Genomic DNA, 21,363 nt, shown 5'->3' on the forward strand with positions numbered 1-21,363 from the left:
GCAGCATTTTTAAAGTCACATTAAAAAAATAAAACCAGTTTTAAAAAGTGGTTTTATTTCCACTCTTGCTTGCTTTTTTGAAAGAAGCCCGTTGAAACAAATGCAAGTATCAGTGGGTTACTAAGCCTTTCAGGATGTAGTTAATTTAGGGTTCTCATTCAAGATACTCAGCACAGAATCATTTACAATCCAGCCTTTTCAATAGTACTTCATTTGAAGAGGTCAAACCTCCTCTAGAAGCAAAGGAAAGCAAACCTGACGGAATCTCATCCTAAAGTGAAAAGTAGCAAATCCTGACTTTAGAAAAGCTGTAAACCCTCAGCCCCACTAAGCACCCTCCAAAGCCTCCCCAGCACTTTCTCATGTGAGCTGAGCCCTTTCTCTCCCAGAAGGCAAACCAGGCTAAAGATTCAAAAATCTTGAGTGTAACCACTCGTAAGAATCCTGTCTTCACACTGGTATTAGCTGAGAAAAGCCTCAGGATCCATTTAAAGGCTTTGAAAACTGAGTGTTCAACCTGATGTAAATAACATGAATTCCAATCTTTTTGTACCATACTTGTAGTGAGCTTTAGCTCCAGCCAAACTCTCCCCCCTCCCCACCTCTAGTAATGCAATGCCTAAAACAAATAAAATGAGGAAGAAAAGATCCACAAGAAGAATTCTTCTGAGCCATCCCGAAGTACAATAAAGTGATCATCTTTTTTAGACTTGCAATTACTATTAGAAATCACAGTAACACATCTCACCTCAGACACACAAACGCTATAAATATTTAACTTATCCAAACTTGAGAAAAATATTTCAAAAATTTTCTCCTTCTGAGACACGTTACATAGCAACAATTAACATTTGCATCTGGCCATACATAACACAAACTGGAGTGACTTACAAAAAACTAAAATAAGAGTTAAACAAGATTAAATGCTTCCTGTCATGGTTTAACCCCAGCCAGCAACTAAGGACCACACAGCCACTTGCTCACTACCCCCATGGCGGGATGGGGGAGAGAATCAGAAGAATGAAAGTGCAAAAACCCGTGGGTTGAGATAAAGGCAATTTAATAGGTAAAGCAAAAGGCGCACACACAAGCAAAGCAAACCAAGGAATTTGCCACTTCCCATGGGCAGGCAGGGATTCAGCCATCTCCAGGAAAGCAGGGCTCCATCATGCATAACCAGTGCTTGGGGAGACAAACACCATCACTCCGAACGCCCCCCCACCCCGCTTCCTTCTTCTTCCCCCAGCCCCTTATATGCTGAGCATGACGTCACATGGTATGGAATATCCCTTTGGTCAGTTGGGGTCAGCTGTCCCGGCTGTGTCCCCTCCCAACCCCTCGTGCACCCCCAGCCCGCTGGCTGGTGGGGTGGTGTGAGGAGCAGCAAAGGCCTTGGCTCTGTGTGAGCGCTGCTCAGCAGGAACCAAACCATCCCTGTGTTAGCAGCACTGGTGCCAGCACAGATCCAACCCCATGCTAGCCACTGTGAAGAAAATTAACTCTATCCAACTCTATCCCAGCCAAAACCAGCACACTTTCTTCTATTTAGATATTTTACTAACACAGAAGACTATATTGATAGCTGAAGTCTATTATTGCTACTCTAGCTAGCTCATAACAGAAAATATGGCTATAAGAATATCTACCAAGATGACAGAATTACAGTAGAGTTCTGGTACCAATACCAATTTGCTCCCTTTTCCTGTATTGATTCTGTTACTCAAGCCAGAGAAAATAAACTAATACAATTGTAACAGTCATTGAAATTCGCATCTCTAGTACATTTCAGGAATAACACTTATTATTAACTCTTCTTGCTAGTACCTGCTGTTCTATAATTGCAGTTGCATATATTGGGGGGAAAAATAACAAAATAATAATAATAAAAAAATTCTATCTGCTCTGCTGTTATGTAAAAAAAAATAACTGAGATGACTTAAGAAAACAAAACATTTCCTATATTTCTCATTTGGCTTAAGTCCAGCAGTAGTACACAATGAGGGAAAAACCAACCCAAAAATCATCCCATGAAAGCATAAAGTTTAAATTGCTGCATCTATTATATTATTATATTAAGATACTGTAATATTTTAATAATGTAATAATGATATAGCAACTATCCCATAGTGATATATTAAACTAAACTCTGCACAATAAAGAATATTCAACACCCTTTACTTGCATGAAAAATCTTTACTTTGCCAAGTCTCTCCAACAACAGTCACTTTGGAATATATCCCTCATCCATTTCACAGCCATCTTAGATACCTCTTCTTCTTCAGCTGAATTCCCAGTGCAAGAGAAACACTGGTCTAACAACACTGATCTGAACTTTGTCAGACTGATACCAGTAGTTGAAAGGAAGAGATGAAGTTTGGAAGCTATGGGTCATTTGGGGAGGTGAGGAAAAGTGCCTTACCTACAGGCATAGGCAACACTTCAGATCATGATTATTTTCCCACCACAGCTCTTCCGGAAGCCAAAATATTGCTGCCTCCATAACCTTCTATTCAAACTCTGTTCCACCATACCAACCACACATTTTGTTCCCCCATCTCATTTAATTTTTCAGCATCTCTTCAGGGTTTAGCTCTCAGCCTCTGAGAGGTTCACTTGAACATTGCTGCTTAGGATCCCCAGCACTGAAGGATACAGTTCAGAGCATTGTTCTGTCAAACTATCAGCAGCTCCTCAACGAGTGAAGTGTGGAACATTGCTGCTAGGTGATGGATGCTAGCTAACGTTACAACTGCATCATAAGCCACGTGAGTGCAGAAGTGGAAAAGCAGAGACCTTCACAGCACTTTCCCCTTCCCAAACCTGCTTCCCCTATTTCAGTACAAATACTTCTCCATCCACATACATGCACACACAGGGCAATGTAATTTCAAATGGTAATAAAGTAATTATTCAAATGGTAATCAAGATTGACACTTCAACAGCATTACACAGAAAGACAACTCAATGTAATACATATTGCAAAAGCTAATACAATATTTTAAAACTAAAATGAAACAGAAAACAATTTATCTGACTATAAGATTTCACAAGAATTACTGAATCCTATTGCTAATTCTGACACTAATCTGTTGTGAGACCACGTTCCTTTTGTGCCAGACCACTTACCGTAAAATGGGATAATACCTACGTTGCAAGGGATTAGAATGCTAAGGTTTTACAGTACTGTGAAGTTTTATTCCCATTTATAAACACTATAAGGTGCTTGAAATTATCTTTGTCAGATAATAACATCTGAAAAATAGTATCTTGAAAAACATTTGAAAAATAGCATCTTGAAAAATAGTAACTTAAATCTTATTTGAAAATTACTGAGTATCCAGAAACAAACCTACCTTTCTGCTGTAGGGATTACTAATTACCAGATTGGTGTCATCTGAACCAGATAAAATATATTCTCCTGTATCATTCCAGCAAATCGTATTCACCTGCATGAATTAACAAAAATTAGTTTAGACTTACATTAATTCAAATTTCAGAATATTAAAACATCAATACTCATCCAACACAACAGAAATAGTAGTTAACAAATTCAATTGAAATGATCTAATTTCTAAGCAGCTAGCACAAAAAAAAATTTGTGTTTTTAAATCAAATTGATAAGGGAATCACCTGCTTCACCTATGGCATCTCCATTACTCCCTCTGCTCCTGAGGAGTTCATCAGGTAAATTAAGCCTTCCCACAAAGGCCTCAGTAGCCACAATTTTACACATTCAGGTGCTATAAGGTACCAAATCTACTCCATAGAGTTCTCCGAATTTGAACTGGAGAGCATCACAATGCTCTCATTATTGTATCTTCACCATATCCAAATTCTGACCATCCATTGCTTTGTATACTTTTCAGTGACCACACCATCTCAGGGATCATATGAAAAGCACTGCAGAATCCATCCCAGATCCCTTTTGAGAAGTGTGAGTATGCAGAATCTTACAATGAAGTACACAACTGTATCGGGAGAACTTTATAATATATTTCCTTATCAATTCTCCTTTTCACAAGACTGTGTTTAATAATGTGACAATGAAATAAAGCTGTAAAAAGCACTTAAAATCCAGGAATCTCAGAAAGTATCCTTAGAGTAACCTGTCTTCAAGCAGCAACTCATGCACAAGCACCAAAGACTGCATGCGTGATCATTATTATTTCAAGTAGCCTCTAAAATAGCTTTAGGTGTCAAACTGCAGCCATCAACATCTTCTGTTGGCTATATTCTGCTGGCAGAATAACTGCCTTAGTGTGACCTATTAGAGTGGACTATATGATTAGTAAAAAACCCACTTCATTCTAAATCCTTTTCTTATGCTTTTTTTTAATTCAAAAGTCTCCTTCTGAGCTCGAAAAGCAAAAATCTTTTTGTTTAAAATAAATATACCCATTTTAGTTACCATTTTAATCACAAGCTTAGCTGTGTTTTTTAGTTCGGCAAAGTTGCAAAATCAAATTTAACTGTTTCAGATGGATCATATGGGCAACAACTTGACATATTCATTGAGGAGCTTTAAATCAACTTTTGCCACTCAAAAAAAAAAATCTAGAGAGATCTTTGTGTTACAACAGACATGCCTATGGCAGAGTTAACTCAATGCTCAGCAGCAGTCAAATAACGTTAGGAATCATTGGGAAATGCACGGAAAAGCAAACATCATTCTGTCAGTGTATACATCCATGCATGGCAAATCTGCGTCTTCCACAGTGCAGTTTTGATTCATATCCCACTCCCGTATTGTCCATTTCTATTACTGCCCATTTGAAAAGAGAAATTATGAAAAATAATTACTAGGGTGATCATAGGTATCTAACACTTTTTATTGCAAGCAGCAATTAATTTGTACTACTCTGGGGAGGGGATATGACAGAAGCTTATGAAATCATGAATGACATAGAAAAAGAAAGAAATGATTATCCATGGATTTTTACAGTACAGGAAATGGAAGGCCTTCAATGAAACCATCACATGACACACATGGCATTTCATTAAAACTGGAATTCATTGTCATGGAATATCTTAAACACCAGAAGTGGAAGAATATACACATTCATCAGAGAAAACCCATTAGAAACAAAGATGCAACTTTCACCTCCATCTGTTCATGAAAGTATGATGTGTTCTCTAGAATACCCTTCAAGTACTGTCTGCTTGTCCTGTTGCAACTTTCCTCAAAAATCAGTACTGGCCACTCTCAGGGCCAAGTTATCAGGCTTCACTGAGCATTGGTATGACCTTGCATGGCTACTCTTATGATTTTATAAACCTGGCTGTCCATCACTAAGAACCATGCATTGAAATAGCCCCCAGATCCATCCATCATTGAAGTAACCTGTCCTGACAACCACTGTACTTTAAAAATGCTGTCAAACATAGCACAGTACTACAGCTAGGGCAAACACAAGCCCCATCATTTTAATCTACATTTCCTTTCAAGCAGAAAAATACTATCGTTGCCCTAAAGAAACCAAACTGCTAATACAAGGGTATAAGAATAGAAACAAGAACAAAACACTGAAAAAACAAGGAAGCTGACAAAAATTAAAAACTATGATGTGCAAAAGAAGAGCTAGCACAAAAATTAAACAAATTGAGGGGGGTTGGGCATATGTGTCCAAAAACAAAATCTGAAGGACAGGAAAGCAGAGAAAGCACCGAAGATGCAAAGGGGAAACATGATTATCTAAATTGCAGCATCACAAGCCTAACAGCAGACATCAATCATTCTCCTTCTAAATTCCAAATTCATTGCACTGATTGCCTCAGGGTTGAGCAATTTTAATGCACCCTACCCAGGCCAAAGTTGGTTCAGAAAAAATCCTGAAGTGAGATGACATAACCAAATGTGTGCTAGAGGCCTATAACTAAGCAGACTTTTTATTCAGTACCAGGTCACCTTCTCAACATTACTGTCAAAAAAATAACAAAATCCTTCAGTGGAATAAGCTTGGGCGTTTGGGGTTTTTTCCCCAGAAAACACCAACTTTCCAGTAAGTGATCAGTCAATACACTACATTTCTCAGTGTTTAGTACAACCTATTGACCAACAGTGAATAATTCTAATAAATATGCATATGGACCACTAAAACCAGATACTTGATAAAAGCAGATTAAAAAAAGTTATCATGTCTCATTCCATGGTAGCAAACCCACGATTAAAATATACTGTAAAATAAAGACTAGCTGGAAAATCGGTTTGTATTTCAAAACCACGTATAAAAGCTACATATTTACGACCTTCCCAGCCGCTCAACACTCAACTAAAAGCATAATGTAACAGTTACTGCACCAAGGGTTTGAAATTCTTGGGAAAAAGGTGTTAGAGCCAAAAGAAAGAATGTATTGAACACAAATGACAAACTACTAAGATGAGAAAAGTCAAAAGGGTATGTAATTAGCTTTTTTCTATTAAGTATTCCACATTATCAACTGTATCAATTTTATTTGCTGCTCAACACACATTTGCCACTGCAACTCAAGCAGCAGGCACTTTTGATACATTAGTCAAATAGCCAAAAATAAATTTACTATCTCTGTGTTTTCCTCAAAAACAATGCAGGAGGCAGTACAGGCAATCCCAAAAAAACCTAAAAAAGCAAATTGCTCACTTCTATGCAATATAACAGTAGAATTAACTCTTCTGTGAATAGGATAGATTAACAGAATACAAAAAATAGAAGAAAAGAGATAAAAATTACTGTAGCTATTCAGAATATCAGAAAGATCTTCCAAGCAAGAAAGGGGGTAAAAAAAGGCACTACTTTTTATCTACAGAGGAAAAGGTAAAAACTGCATGTTCTAACAATATGCAAACAAACTTCCTACGCTAATTTAAGCATAGTTTTGAGGACTACATCTAAAAATGACTTGCTCACAACTGCCATCCTGAAGGAGATGTTAGGCCACACGGGATGCTTGTTTGTTACTGAATTGAATGCCTATACATAGAAATGAGAAACTATTCCTCCAAGTAATCTGCTTTCCTTTATTTTACAATGTAGTATTTGCTCATGTCAAAGGCTCCATCTGCCTATGCATTCTGCAGTTCTATCTTCCTCAGCTTTCACAGGACAAGAACTGGAAGAAAATAAGTGATATTTTTACTCCAATTCAATATGGTTTAGAGTTGTTTTCTCCTCTACTTTCCTCACACTTCATCGCTGCTGGTCCAAACTGATCCTCTTTCAACATTTCTCCTTTGGATTTAGCCACTTCATACCAAAAGAATCTCACCTAACTATACATTTCCTCATCATCTTAAATTCCCTTTAGAGTTAATATGGAAAATGGCAATTTCTGGCATACATATGACCTCACTCTGAATTGGACAATGTGAATCTTGTTGAAAGAGGCAAATCATGCCCTGGAAGGCTGATAAGGTTACAAGCAGACCTCAATGATTCGGTAGACTAATTCAATTATTTCACATACTACTGCTAGAAACTGTGTCTTCAAACAAAGTGGGAAATCGCACTATTTCAAAGACAATGGTACCTAAACTTTGAGATGAAAATACTCATCTCAAACAAAAAGGTGCAATGGTAATATTACTGCTACAAGAGCATGTATACTTGAAGTAATTCATAGAACTATTCCCTTCTTCAAAGATATTGTATCTGAGTACAATTATACATACAGTCATATATCCCACAGGATCTCTCTGTTGTCTAACATAGATCAAATGGTAGGCAGGAAGTCGGACTTTACTTTTATCCTCAATTAGAAAAAAAATTTCTTGCCTTAAGTATGTTGTCCACCGTGTCCAATTACACAGCATGCTTTATATAGAAAATACAAGTCACAACTTATTCCACAGAAGAATGCAAATGTTCTTTAAAAAACAACAAACAAAAAACCCAAAACATCAACCAAAAAAACCCAAAACTAACCCCCACCCTCCAAAAAACCCCAACCATCCCCCCAAAAAAATAAATCCAGAAACACCCTTAATAAGACAACTATGGCATTCATTCCTCATATCTGAAATAATGCATGCTGATTGTGGAGGGAAAGAAATAAGTCTAATATGATCATTTACCATTGATGGTATCAGCATTTTAATCAGTAAGGGCATTGTAATTTCATTTACTTTTATTTCACAGATTTTCTTTTTAAGCAAGTAGTAAGAAATTGTACTGAGCCGTTGCTAGCCATGAAAGATTATTCCCTGCAAAAAACCACACAGTAAATGAGGTAAGAACTTCTAACACCCCACTTTTTAAAGGTGGATAGTTCTGAGCAAATTTAATTTCTAAAGACATTTTTCAAATTGTAGCAGTATTTAAAACACCTGCATATAATGCTGGAAGTTCACAATTAAAACATTTTACACCCAGTAAAACAATTAAGATAGGTCACATGTTAAAGCATACTTTAAAAATCAATTCAAAATGAATTTTCAAATACATATCCACCAGGTAGATCCAAGCAACACCAAATAGCCAACGCCAAATTTGTAATTTCTGTCATATGACACAGAGATAGTCAATTAAAAGAGAGATCGGTCACTCCATTTTTAACAAGTTGTGAAGAAATACTATTTTCCTGTCCACTGTTTTATAGGCAAAAATGATTATTTTTACAAGAAAGCAAAGAAAAAAAAATAATTAAAAAACCCCAATCAACTTCAGGAAAAGACACTTGAAAAATTTTATCTTAAGTATATTTGAGGAGATTAAATACTCCTAAAGAGAAATTCCAAAATAAAAATCACTGTTACAATCTTGAATAAAAAACCCTGATGAATAACTTTCTACACATAGAATTACAGAATGGTTTGGGTTGGAAGAGACCTTACATTATCATTCTTATAACATTTCTTGAAAAAAACATGGGAAATGAATTTTTTTTTTAAGTCAACACCATCTGTACCAGAACATTAAACTTACAATGGTAGTCAGTACAGCAAAAGTAGCTGACTTTTTATATAAAGCAATTCAAATCCTTGCCTTTCCCAGTCATTCTAGTCTCTCAAAAATATATGCAAGTTAAAAAAATCATACTTCTGACGTCAAGCCAAAAGGCTAGATTTTATTAACACTTTCTTTAAAACTACTACTGTGTTAGTTAACAATTATAACACTCCTTAATTTAAAGCTACAAGTGTAAGCAACTCAAGATAAAAAAAATCTTTACATTTGAACAGCTTTTGAAATAAGTATGTTAAAGTATAAAATTTACACTTACGTTTCAACTTTTTATAGCACATCTAGCAACCCTTCACTTTTCAGATATCTTGTACAACAAAATGCTTTAAGAATCAAATTTCTGCTCTATTTGCCAAAGGTAACCCTGTACCTAGTTTAAGTAAAATCTTTTATTTAAAAGAATGACTTACAACATTTGCACCACTGTCAAAAATTAAGTATTTAAATAAGCAATATTTCAAGTTATGTTACTGCCTTTCAGGGAGGCTTATTTTTGTTTTTATTGTCTCTTTAAATAAGCATGTAGCACTCGATCATTTGCTTTTTAGACTTAGAGAATAAATTACACAAAACACTTAAACAGCTTTCAGTCAATATATCAACATAGCACAAAACTACTGAAGATTCCATTTAAAGGTTTAAGAAGAGTTCTAACTGAAAAGATAAGCATGTGTTTTCCTGGCATAGGAGATTAACTCATTCAGCAGCAATAGGATGCAGTCTTAAGGTATAGAAATGGGATTTTGTTTTGCTTCAAAGGTAAAGTGTCAGATGTTTAAAAAGAAACAAATACCTGTAGAATTCAGATGTAGGTCTCTACAAACCGAAGTTTCCAGCTCAGATTTAATACACGGAATTTGCATTTTTAAGTTAAGGAACTACTACCATGGCAACAAAATCACAATTTAACATCTTTTAACAAACCAAAAAGCACTGACTTACACATCCATCATGCACATTCAAGGTTGCTTCAAGTTTTAATCTTTGGATAAATTCTCTTCTCCCTGTGAAGAAAAAATACTAATTAGATACTCTTTTAAAAACAATAACACTGCAGATGTAATTAAGACCCTGATAATGGGCACTAACAGGTAAAATAATAAACAATAAAGAACCAGAATATAAATGTAAGTCTTGAAACAATTCATATGGTTCTCATTTTACAAACGTTAAGACAAGCATTGCATTTGCTAGGTCTTCCACCATCTTTAACAAGAATGCAGAAACAGTAAGATGAACATTTCACAGGCAGATGCTTTCTCTAAAACTAACAGCTATAAAGCAGAAAATAACCCTGTGGTTATTTGGTTAACTTAGCTGAAAGACAGCAAATATAATATAGTTCAAGAAGTAAGACCTTTTGTATAGGACTATAAAGAAGAATGTGTTTAGGTCTCAAGTAGAAAGTAAAACATGGTCTTGTAATTTCAGCAAAGAACTGGAAGTTGATCTTCCAAGCATTACCTGCAACTCTACATCTTCTCTTAAACTAGAGAAAACTCAACTTTAATTTCGTTATTAATGTTGCATTTTGAAAAGTAACACTGAAGTCCAGTACCATTCCATTTGATACATGCTTAAGGGATAGAACTCAGAGGAAACTTTTGGGAAGGTGACATGAAAGAAAGAGATGAAGGAGAAAGAAGAAATATATAAATGCATATTGAGTAAGGCAAGGGCCTAGGAACTTTTTGTCCTTATTTCCTATGTACATGCTGACTTACCACCACACTTAAAATGACTACTGTACTATACACATGAAAAGGGAAAAATAAAATGTATTGAAGTCAATGTGCTCTCTTCCTGAAATAGATGTTTAAACAAATAGCCCCAACTTTCATTTAATTTAGGGTGCCTCCATTTATGAAAACAGGTTACAATGAACCTAATAATCCCCAGAAAGCACTTTCAGAAGAGACAAATACTGATAAACCTAATATTTTTACTTAAATCCTAAAAGCATTTAAACTCAAAGACCATTATCTTTTTTTTTTGTCCTGTGTTTGTACAACTCTCAGAACAAAACTCCAGATAAGAGCGTTAGACTGTAGGCCTATGCTAGCCTGCACTATTTTCAAATATGAAACCTATGAAATTCACTCAAAATTAACCTGCCTGCCTGCCTTCAAGGAAACTATGGAGTCACGGGAGGAACTGCAACAGAACTCTCTCCACATCTGAACACGCTACATTTCTGAACTTGTTTTGGTTCGGCTTAAGGCAGAACCATTTCAGAGCCCAGTGTTGCCTCTGGCACTGTAGCACAAATTTGGCAAAGTAATTTCTCCTTTCTCCACTTGTTTTCTCTTAATGTCTCTTATTTGTCCCATATACTCTCCAGCACTGAAAAAGCACGCTCAGTATCCATACCTGGTCCCTCACAATCAGACACAAGCATCGGACTGAGAAGCAGGCACTGAACATTCTTGCCACATTCCCTCAAAGACCAGGAAACCCTTCGAGCAGCACCAACTCCTGCAAGTACACCGGCGCCTCAGTCAATGCTCATACAGCTTTCCCTCCACAAAAAGGTATGTTTTGGTACTAGAACTAGAAGTCACCTCCAAAATTCAAAATCGCTCATAACTCGGCTCAAGTACCACGTTAGATGAAGATCATACTTTGGCAAAATATTTTTTTTCTTTTTTAAGAGGAGGTACTGACTGGGTGAAATGGTTAAAAAGTGCTTGCTTTTAAAGCACACCTAAGCTAGCTTTAAGAAGATAAAAGCCATACTCTCTTATGCCCCACTTTAAAGACATTGAAATTATGACATCTCAGAAGTGCTACAGTTTCTGTTAACCAGGAATAGCCATCATTAGAGAGATTAAAATAACAAAATCTTATGCACCATGCACTACTAACAAGAATGTGTGTATTGTTGAATTGGGAATACATCTACTCAGTTCACTATTCTTTCTTTACCACTGTTCCTCATCCATTTTTTTCCCCTAGAGGAACAGACATTGAACTTAGGTCCTTAGTGGTTGGTTTGTTGTACTTTTCAGTTAAATCCTATTATTTTTGCAAATCACTGAACGATACACCTATTTTCAATGAAGATTCCTATTTTCGGGTTGATTTCTACATTTCTACAACACCTGCTTGTAAGTAAATGTGAATACTGAGGTGGGAGATATCATCTGCTGTATGCTTATCTATCACTTTGCATAATAGAAACCTAACAATTTGCTTCTAGGGTGCTATTTTAACGCAAAATACAGCACAATGATACATGACCCCCAACAGAAAAATTTCACTAAGAAAGGTATACTCCACAGGTCAACACAAAAACCTAGTGTTTGCCAGTCCCATCACATTTTCACTTGCAGAACAGAAAGGTTTGATAGCAGTAGATGATTCTTGGGCATTGATTGCACTACATGCACATAACACATCTGGAAGTGAGGTGATGCCTGCAGACCAACACGCAGGCACTTGCTGAGAATCATCTGTACAAAAACATTGAAGGAGATTGCTTTAACTCCTTTTTAAAAACAAGCAGGGCAACAGATTTTCCTCATATGGTCTGGTTTTAATCCAAATCAGTTAAATCAGCAAGCAAGAAACAGTAAATGTGTTCTAATCACATCTTCAATTGCAATTTTTATTTCCTTGAAGAATTCTGTTGACAAAATTAGAGATGAATCCACTTCTTGTTGGATTAGGATTTTTTGGTCTTAATAAGAACACAGTAGCTGTACAAGTTTCAGTAAATGTTTAACCTGAGGTACAGACATATGGTGTCTCATATACTTACGCTCCCCTATTTAAAAGATTTTAAAAAAATTGTTAGGATTGCACAGGCTAGCATGTGAATTCGTTATATATGTGTATATATACATATATATACACACACTATATATATTATTTATCACGTGATCACTATTTATCTAAATATTTATTTGAGGGAGGAATTAAATACAAGCAAAACTACAACACTTAAACAGTTTCCTTATTCCTTAAAGTAAAAAGGGGGCAAGGGAGAAAACAGTTAAAAAGTTTTGCTTCCAAAAACCATCCTATTTGATAAAGTACTAAACACAGTAAGACAACTGAATGGATTGTTTCTAGTTTATCTTATCATTCAAAACTAGAACCACCAGACCCCAAATAGTCTTTTTCCTAAAATAAAAACCCGGAACTACTCAAATAAACTGATCCAAAGAAAATACTGTTTCTGCATTTGCTGTTGTTAAAAGCTAAGTCATTGAATCTGTGTTCCTTGTACTTCAGCAATGAGTTTCACAAGTTCATTGGTTTGATAAAGCAGCTCAGCAGTAAGTTAAGTACTAGAGTTTTCCAATATTTAAGTCACTTGAATATTTTTGTCACTTTCTCATTTTTATCACATTAAAACATTAAAAAGACAATATTGTTTTTCTGGCTTATGAGTAGGTTGCATTCCTTTTTTTTAATTTCAGGTGCATCACAACGCTTATCACTAGACTTTCTAACAGTCAAATTCTCCTCATCGAGGACTCTGCTCTCCTGGGTGACAAGAATCTTCACAATCCTTAATTCTCATTGATCTCATCCAATGGCTACCTGTTGCCTCCACCTTCCAACAAAGGCAGCCCTCCTGGCTCTCGCTTCAGCTAGGATGATGGAGGAGGCCCCGGCTTTTGATAAAACCCCATAGAGTACATTTTTCTTATAAAATCAGCATCAATACCTCTATCAAGTTTTGGGGGTTTTCCTCCTCATACGGTGTACAGGCTCTGTAAGAGCCAGAAACCATTTCTTTTTCCCCTTAACTATGCGCCACCAGAAATGGAATAATTTAATTCTGTGAGGATGCTTCAATATATAATTTCTTATATTCAAATAAGGCCTGTTTAAGACAGGTATCAAGTGATCAAGCTGTCATCACCAAGATCACCTCACTGGACAGTGGAACATATATAAGGTTTGCTTTGAAACTGCTAAGATGAAACTATCAACAATAAAAAAATAAAACAAAACAAAGAAGCCCTGTTAAATTTCAAATGGCAATGATGACCTTCCCGTGAAGCATTTACAGAGCTGAAATTTGAAAAGCCATCAAGCTAACACTCCACCCACCCATTTTCACTAGACATTATGCACTAACCAAAACCTCAAGGTACAGTGCCACTCTCAGTACAAAGTTCAATTCAGTTTTTATCCATCCACTCATTTTCACCAAACATTATGTGCTATTGAAGCCCCAAGGTACAGTGTCACCCTCAGGACAGTGACCGATAATTTTTTTAGCTTATATTCAGTTAGAGACTATAGAATGTAGCCTTGGAAATGGTCCTATGTATGGAAGAAGTGCCATTTTGAGTCATTTATAATATGAATTTAAATATAGAAAAGAAAGAGAAATTGCAGTCGCTTCCTTCAAACTTATTTCTTCAAAACGTTCCCCTGTACACAATATCAAACCAAACAATGCCTTGGCACTCCCCCTGGAGAGCTCCCTAACTTTGGCATTTGGGCACATATACACAGCTCTAATATCACGTCAGAGAGCAATACCAAAATACCGCAACGTCCCTTGTATTCCCCACTCACAGCAGTTATGATTCCATTTAGATCACAATCCCCAGTTTAGGAATTGCTGGTCAGGTGCTTTCTGCGTGGCTATTTTGGCAGAGGTACATGTACCTCTCTTTTGTAAGCGACTTAGTCAATGCTACTTCAGAACTGATGACAGCAGTGAAGTTTAATGCTTCAAGTATGTAAAACCTTCATGTATTTAAAACTGTACTCCAGAATTTCCCATTGAAAAAGTACAGATCCTTTCATGAAGAAGGTCTAGCTTTAAAGCACATTTGTGCTCTACAGCAATATAACTAAACTTTGATCCAAAGTGGCACCACCATGGTATGAGACATTAAAAGACAACCCTTATTCAGAAAACCAGTAATAGATCCTGTTTGTCAAATGAACACTCATTTATGTCAAGCTGGCTCTTTCCAAGGCCAAGTCCCCCAGCACTAGCTTGCTGTGACATTTGGAATGCCCTAGTTTAAAACTGAAACAGAGCCAGCATCTGTTCCCAATGCAGAGCACATGTTATCTTGCACTCTAAGCGCATTTAAAAACTACTCTCAATTTTCCAGGGTAGAGTTTGCATATTTCTGAAGTCACTCCATGAAAAGATGGCAAGTCTGGTTCATTTCTATATGGGTTCTTTTGCTGGATTGACTATGTCAACCTCTGCACAGTGATCCAGTATAACTTTCGATCGATGTCTCAACTGCTGTTTTTCCTCGGCAAATGACTTTCAATATCCTATGCAGCAGCCAGAATTCTCCACAGACCATACAGTAAACCAGACTATGCAAAATATGCACTGAATTAACTTTCATCAAGGTATGTTAAAATTCTTGAAGATATTAATTACTATCTTGAAAAACATTTGTTAGCTACAGACAGTGGCCCCATTTTATAGACACTGGAACTGTGACACAGGAAATTGAATTTATCAAAGGAGAGTGAATCAGCAGCAGTGCCAGAAACCAAATCCATTGGTGTGACCTCCAGTCCTTTGATCAAGGCCCTGCATTGTATTTCCTTGTTGTTTTGTACTACTGTATAAATGTCAAAAATGTTAACTCTTGCTACTGTCAATGTTTAAAAGATTACCTTTCCTGTTACTATGAACAACTACTTCATTATGGTTTAAGTTCAAAACAGATAACCCAAATTCTTCTCTGCTCTTAATGATACATCATCAAGACTGAAGGTCTGAACACTATACAGAAAACACAAAATATTTTCAATTCTATGAATAGACTTACTTGCCATTTTGGTAGCAAAGCTCTTGTTTATTAAACACCCAGCCTCAAACGACTTGGTGTTAATCAAACTTGCACTCAGTTCCCAAGATACTCTCAGAATAAGCCTCATGTATTAAGAAACATAAAACTTTCACATATTAACACTAAGACAGAAATTGCAGAAGATAGGATGCTATGCCCTGAATTACAATCCAGCAAGCCTATAATATCTCCTGGTGAGTATATGGATACAAAATTGAAACACAAAAAGAGATCTGCTGAAACAGAAAAAAAGTTAAAAGTTCAGCAATGTTATCTATTTTAGGGTAATTAATGAGCATTTTGGAAAATACTTCTTTAGGTTTGCTTCTACTGCATCTGCAAGACTAAGTTACCATAGGTAACAGCACAGATAAGATTTGTTTGCATTAGTAGCAGTGTCTGTAATTAACTTTCAAACATATTTCAGACTCTAAAGGTATCTACCCCTGAATACAAGCTTCTGTTGGGCTCCATCACTGGTAAGGCTACAAGCATTTGAGCTTTAAATCAATGTGTTTAATTTCTGTTTGATATTTACCATGTTTTATGTATTAAGTATCTTTCAAGCATAAAACTCAATTGTATTAATATCAATTTTTAAGGTGTTCTCAGTGGCAAAAACATGGCATAAAGAACAACCACCTGTCTTAGAGAAGGCATTTTATCTGTGTATTTTTAGTACTAGCTTTTGAGTGAGTGTGCTATACTGACTAGTACTAAGTGGATTTCATTCACAAGTACACCATATTCTGACAGCTATCCTGTCCCCACTTACGCTGCCCATAGTGAAGTCTTCTATACTGTTCTTGCCACCGATTGCAGCTGAGCAGAAGATAAAATGAACATGGTTTTGTAACAGGAGAAAAAAATGCTTCTCAACACAAAACTATGTGAAATAGCTTAAAGCGTGATTAACTGGATGTATGATTAACCAAATGCAAAAGCATTTTCTGTTTTCTCCACCATCACTAAAATATGTCACCTAAGTAAGCAACTTGAAATTCTAAAACAGATAACACAAAACTGAATAATCATCAGATCAAGAAAAATACACTTGAGCCCTGGTTTTTTCTTATCAAAGGAGGCTTCCATTAACTGAAGGCAAAAAGAAATACTATGCAGTGTAGCAAGCTGGCGTACATAGCATTACTGTAGGTTTGAACATGTCTTTGGAAATGCTTTTCTCTGAGAAGTCTTCATCTGAAACAGCCTGTGGAACAATAATTTATGTTGAATATTTTCTTATAAAGATGATATTAACATAGTAACACAGACAATCCTTATGACAGTCTGGGAAATACACATCACATCAGGTACTGCTTTATTTTCTCAAGTACTACTTATCTAACAACCAAGGTTAATTAGGAGCTCTACTTTTCAGCAAGAACAGATGATGTCTAAGAAGCTGAAACAGAGATATGACTCTACGCCAGTGCAAAAGTTAAGACTGCTAGCAGCAGAACCATCATCTTCTATCATCTCCAAGCACTCAGACAAAATGAATATTGAAGCATGGAAAACCACTAGCAGAAGGACAGAAAAAATTACTGGAATCTGCTCTTAAGAGAAGCGCATTCCTAGCAGGCACATCCTCTTAGGCTGAAGATACGTGTGCCCAATACTGCCGCCAGTCCTTCCATTACCTCTAAGTGTCCATCAGAGGCTACTGCTTCCTCAAATCAGCCAGCAGGACTAATCACATGAACATCCCCTAGCCCATTTCAGACAAAGGTTCTGAGGTAGATAAAAGCCTACTAGTTAAAGTTGTTTAAGCTAACTCAATACACATTTTTAAACAGATTAGGAAGTGATTATATAGAAGCTTACTAGCATATCTGGAGATATGTCTTCTAGCAAAAAAGCAGAGCCTGCCTTTCCCACAAGGATGTCTCACTGAAATTGAGAATTTGGACAGGGTGGAACTGAATTAAAGCATTTACTATTCTGCACACCTACCTAATTAAACATACCATTTAATCCTGAGAAGTATGGGAATCATACACTGCTGGGTTTGGGGGAAGATGTGAAATAGATATACACACCATAACAGATACAGGTATATAAACCTGTGCGATTACAAGTGTCAACACTTGGAAATTCCCCAGGATTAGAGCTTAGAGATAGATGACATCAAAGGTTGAGCTAAAGTAGAAATTTGAGTCTTCGTAGTAGATGACTATTAAGTAAACTGTGACATAAGTTGAATTATCATTGGGGATTTAAAAACAAATGAAAAAAAAGCTTACTTTCAAAAGCTACATAGCTTGTTGCATTAAACTGTATGTATTTATCCTAGATAACCAAAAAACCCGGCTGTTTAACTCAAGAGACTCCTTTTGTACTAAAGAAAGTCTTCAGGACATAACTATTTCTAAAATAAAAACAAATTAAAAAGGAACATTTTTCCTCATTTCCCAGGAAAGGTACGTAATGGGAACACGCTACAATATTAACAACAACAAATCCATGTAACTTAAATAAAGAGGTGGTTTTGTATAATAGTTTTCTGTATTAGTGAAGTTTCAGTAGTTCACTAACACCACCACTAATGAACAAACACCACTAACGGTTCAGAACGCATTCAGTTCTCAGGGAAGGCAAGGATGGATCCTCATCTTCCTCACCACACCTGCTAAGCAGAGAACAGCAGCATTAATGATGCATTCAATTTTCCTGAGGAAAGCCTGAAAATCCTTGAACAAAATGAGGAAAATAAAGGGATATTGAAATTCATTGATGTGACTCAGATTCCATCTCACAATATTCACGTTCAATATTTAATGATTCAACACATACTAAAGCATTTGGGACGTATCTGAATCAGCAACTCACTAAGCCCCAAAGACACGAAAATGCTGAGACTTGCACTTAATCAGTGAAAAATCCAGCTTTGTTTGAAGGCTGGCATACTTTATATCTGAACTGATCTTTTTCCTCACTGCTGGGACAGGACCAGTCTCAAGTGTCAAGAAGTTCTTGATACGTGATCAGTTATACCCCACTAGACTATTTTAGGGACATTCAAGGGTAGGAGATCAAGAATCACAAGCAAAGTCACAAGAACTCATAGTATTGCAGTACAACAACATAAAAGTGACTAAACACAGATATGCTTAATAGTCTACCCTAATGCAGTTAATGGAAGCAATCCAACTGGAAGAAGGCTACAGGAAAAAAATATTTTAACAAAAACAAACAAGAGAGATCTAAAGTGACCTCCCACATCACTGCCTCATCCTGAAATACAAATCCAGTACACAACTTGTTTTTGCAGCAAGAGACAGCTTTCATGTACCCAAAGCTCATTATTACAAGATCAAGGTGCAACTTAACTATGAAGCTGTCTGAAACACTCAGTATCAAGACACAGGCAGTTATTTACAAAGCAAATACATTCCTTGTACAAAGATTGTCTTTAAAAGCATACAATATAAATTCAATGAAATATTGCAATCAAAAATGAGAAGATATTTAACGTGCACGCAAATCTTTACAGTCTCTGGCTGTTTGCATGAGAAGATAAAGACTCCAAAGGATATAAAGCAAATAGATTTGCATCCTAAGACTAAGTATAATTCAAATATGATAATTACACATGTAGAGCCTTCGGACTACAACACACTTACATATACTCATGGTTCTTGGCAACCATTAACACACATGATTAATGTTCGCTGCACAGACATTACACGTAAGGTTAATCCCCTAAACCCAAAAAGTACAAATAAATCTGCATAATTCAGCCCATGTCAAGCAATGCTGACAAAACTGCAGACAACTTAAAAGGCCTCTTGAATTTCTGAAGGCAGAAAATCAACAATCTGAAACAGTTGTACCAATTTTTGACCATTTCCTTCTAGCTCCACTTAGCCTGGATGTATTTGTATGCAATGCCAGAAATCCTCAACAGCAGCAAAAAAATTGATGATTTAGAAAATTAAAACATCAAAACTCAGTAAGTAGGTTCATTGATAACATCATCAGATCTGGCCAATACTATAAAAAAAAGAAAAAACCAAAACCCGAAGAACAAGCTTCAACAAAGTAGTCCCACCAAAGAACATAATAATGTGATCTGTAAAGGTCTATAGTTTTTCACATGTGATCTTAGCACATAAAAAACAGAAGTTGTACTTCTATTAATCCTCGACATCCTAAAAACTAACCTTAGAAATTATTCTCTTATTTCAAGACAGAGTGACAGAAGGCACCAAGTAATCCTAGATCCTGCATATCATATTTTTTTTTAAAAAAAAAGGAAAATATACTAAAGTGATTGTCAACACTTTATCAGTGAGTAGGAGCTAGATGGAACAACACTGAGGAGACAGAAGCAGTAACATAAACCATAACAATTAAGCCACAAAACACACAGGGAAGATGTAACTGAGAAAAGGTCAATAATATTGTTAACTACAAGCAAGGATTCCTGAGATAGTAGCAAAACAAGCTATCAAATTTACATAGTGTAGTGCTACATGACCACACTTGCAGGTCCAACCGGCTCCTGCGCCTCCATTTCCATACCTCAGTTAGACTACAAGTGAAATAATCCTAAAGATAACAGAAGGCTGATTAGACTGAAATTAAAACTAAGTATTCAGCGCTCAGACACCAGAAATACTCATCCAACCTAATCCTGCCTCCCAGCTCACATCTCTTTCTGGTTTTCTGGCATGTACCAAATTATAACCAGTCAGCTTTTCCTGATCTGTTGCCTTGTCCAGATGATTCTGCTATACTCTGTTTTTATTTTCCTTTACTGATAGTGTGCTACTTTCTACAAATTATTCTACTAAAACATTTAAAATGGATGTCTTTATTATCTCAGTTGTTTTACTTGGAATTAGAAAAAAAAAAATCATTAATCTTTATGTGCTAGGATCACCCCTAACTTTTTTTTTAAATGGTGTTTTATACATCCATGTTGTGCCCGTCTATTCCTCGGTACCATTCTAAATGAGATGGTATCAGAGAATTAATTTTCCAACATAGTCTCTTCATTACACTCCTCCAAATTCAATTTGTTATCAACGGGTCTCAATGACACGTTGCTCTTTCAATTGCCCATCTGTAATTTTTTTAAGGACTATAGTTGCAAGTCTTGCAACAGGGAAAAAAAAACCAAAAGACATCCAGTATAAGGCAATACCTGATCACTGTACTCTCTTGTGGTTTTTACAATTAAAAAGTAACATTCTTTTTCTGCAATGCTCTTATACATCTTAAACTTTTCTATACAACCACTGAAAATCCAATGACTATATCAAATTTCCTGCCTGACATATATAAGATCGAGCACGTTAAAGATGCCTGGTTTCGTTTCAAAGATATATTTTCCTCTAATTCATTCACTACACTGTGAACTTCAATTCTGACTATTTCTATTATTCAGAAAACATCACTAATGAAAAAAATTTGGGGAGTGCAACTGTATCTTTCTAAAATCTTCAGTTAGTCTAGTTTCACAAAGTATTTGGTGTGTGCCAGAATGTATCACTACCGAATTGGTTTTCAGGGCACACACCAAAGTGCAGGTGGAAGATGCTGCACATCTGGAAGGTACACTGTTTACTTTAAAACAGCAGTCAATCTTTTGTGCCCTCGTAATCACACAGCCAGGTAAATTTATAATG

General features: G+C 36.2%; 1 protein-coding gene across 8 annotated transcripts in view; it reads right to left on the minus strand.

Annotated features, from left to right (window-relative positions):
• The window catches only part of DCAF6 (DDB1 and CUL4 associated factor 6), a 95,248-nt gene that overhangs the window by 68,365 nt on the left and 5,520 nt on the right, over positions 1 to 21,363 (minus strand). For all 8 annotated transcript variants that reach the window (XM_054832416.1, XM_054832471.1, XM_054832406.1 and 5 more), the window contains 2 exons: positions 9,879 to 9,940; positions 3,354 to 3,446 (listed from right to left, as the gene is read on the minus strand). In XM_054832416.1, the coding sequence (XP_054688391.1) occupies positions 3,354 to 3,446; positions 9,879 to 9,940 (155 nt within the window). The remainder of the gene's footprint in view (positions 1 to 3,353; positions 3,447 to 9,878; positions 9,941 to 21,363) is intronic.

This window comes from Grus americana, chromosome 1, assembly GCF_028858705.1.
Source record: "Grus americana isolate bGruAme1 chromosome 1, bGruAme1.mat, whole genome shotgun sequence".
In the NCBI taxonomy this organism is placed as follows: domain Eukaryota; kingdom Metazoa; phylum Chordata; class Aves; order Gruiformes; family Gruidae; genus Grus; species Grus americana.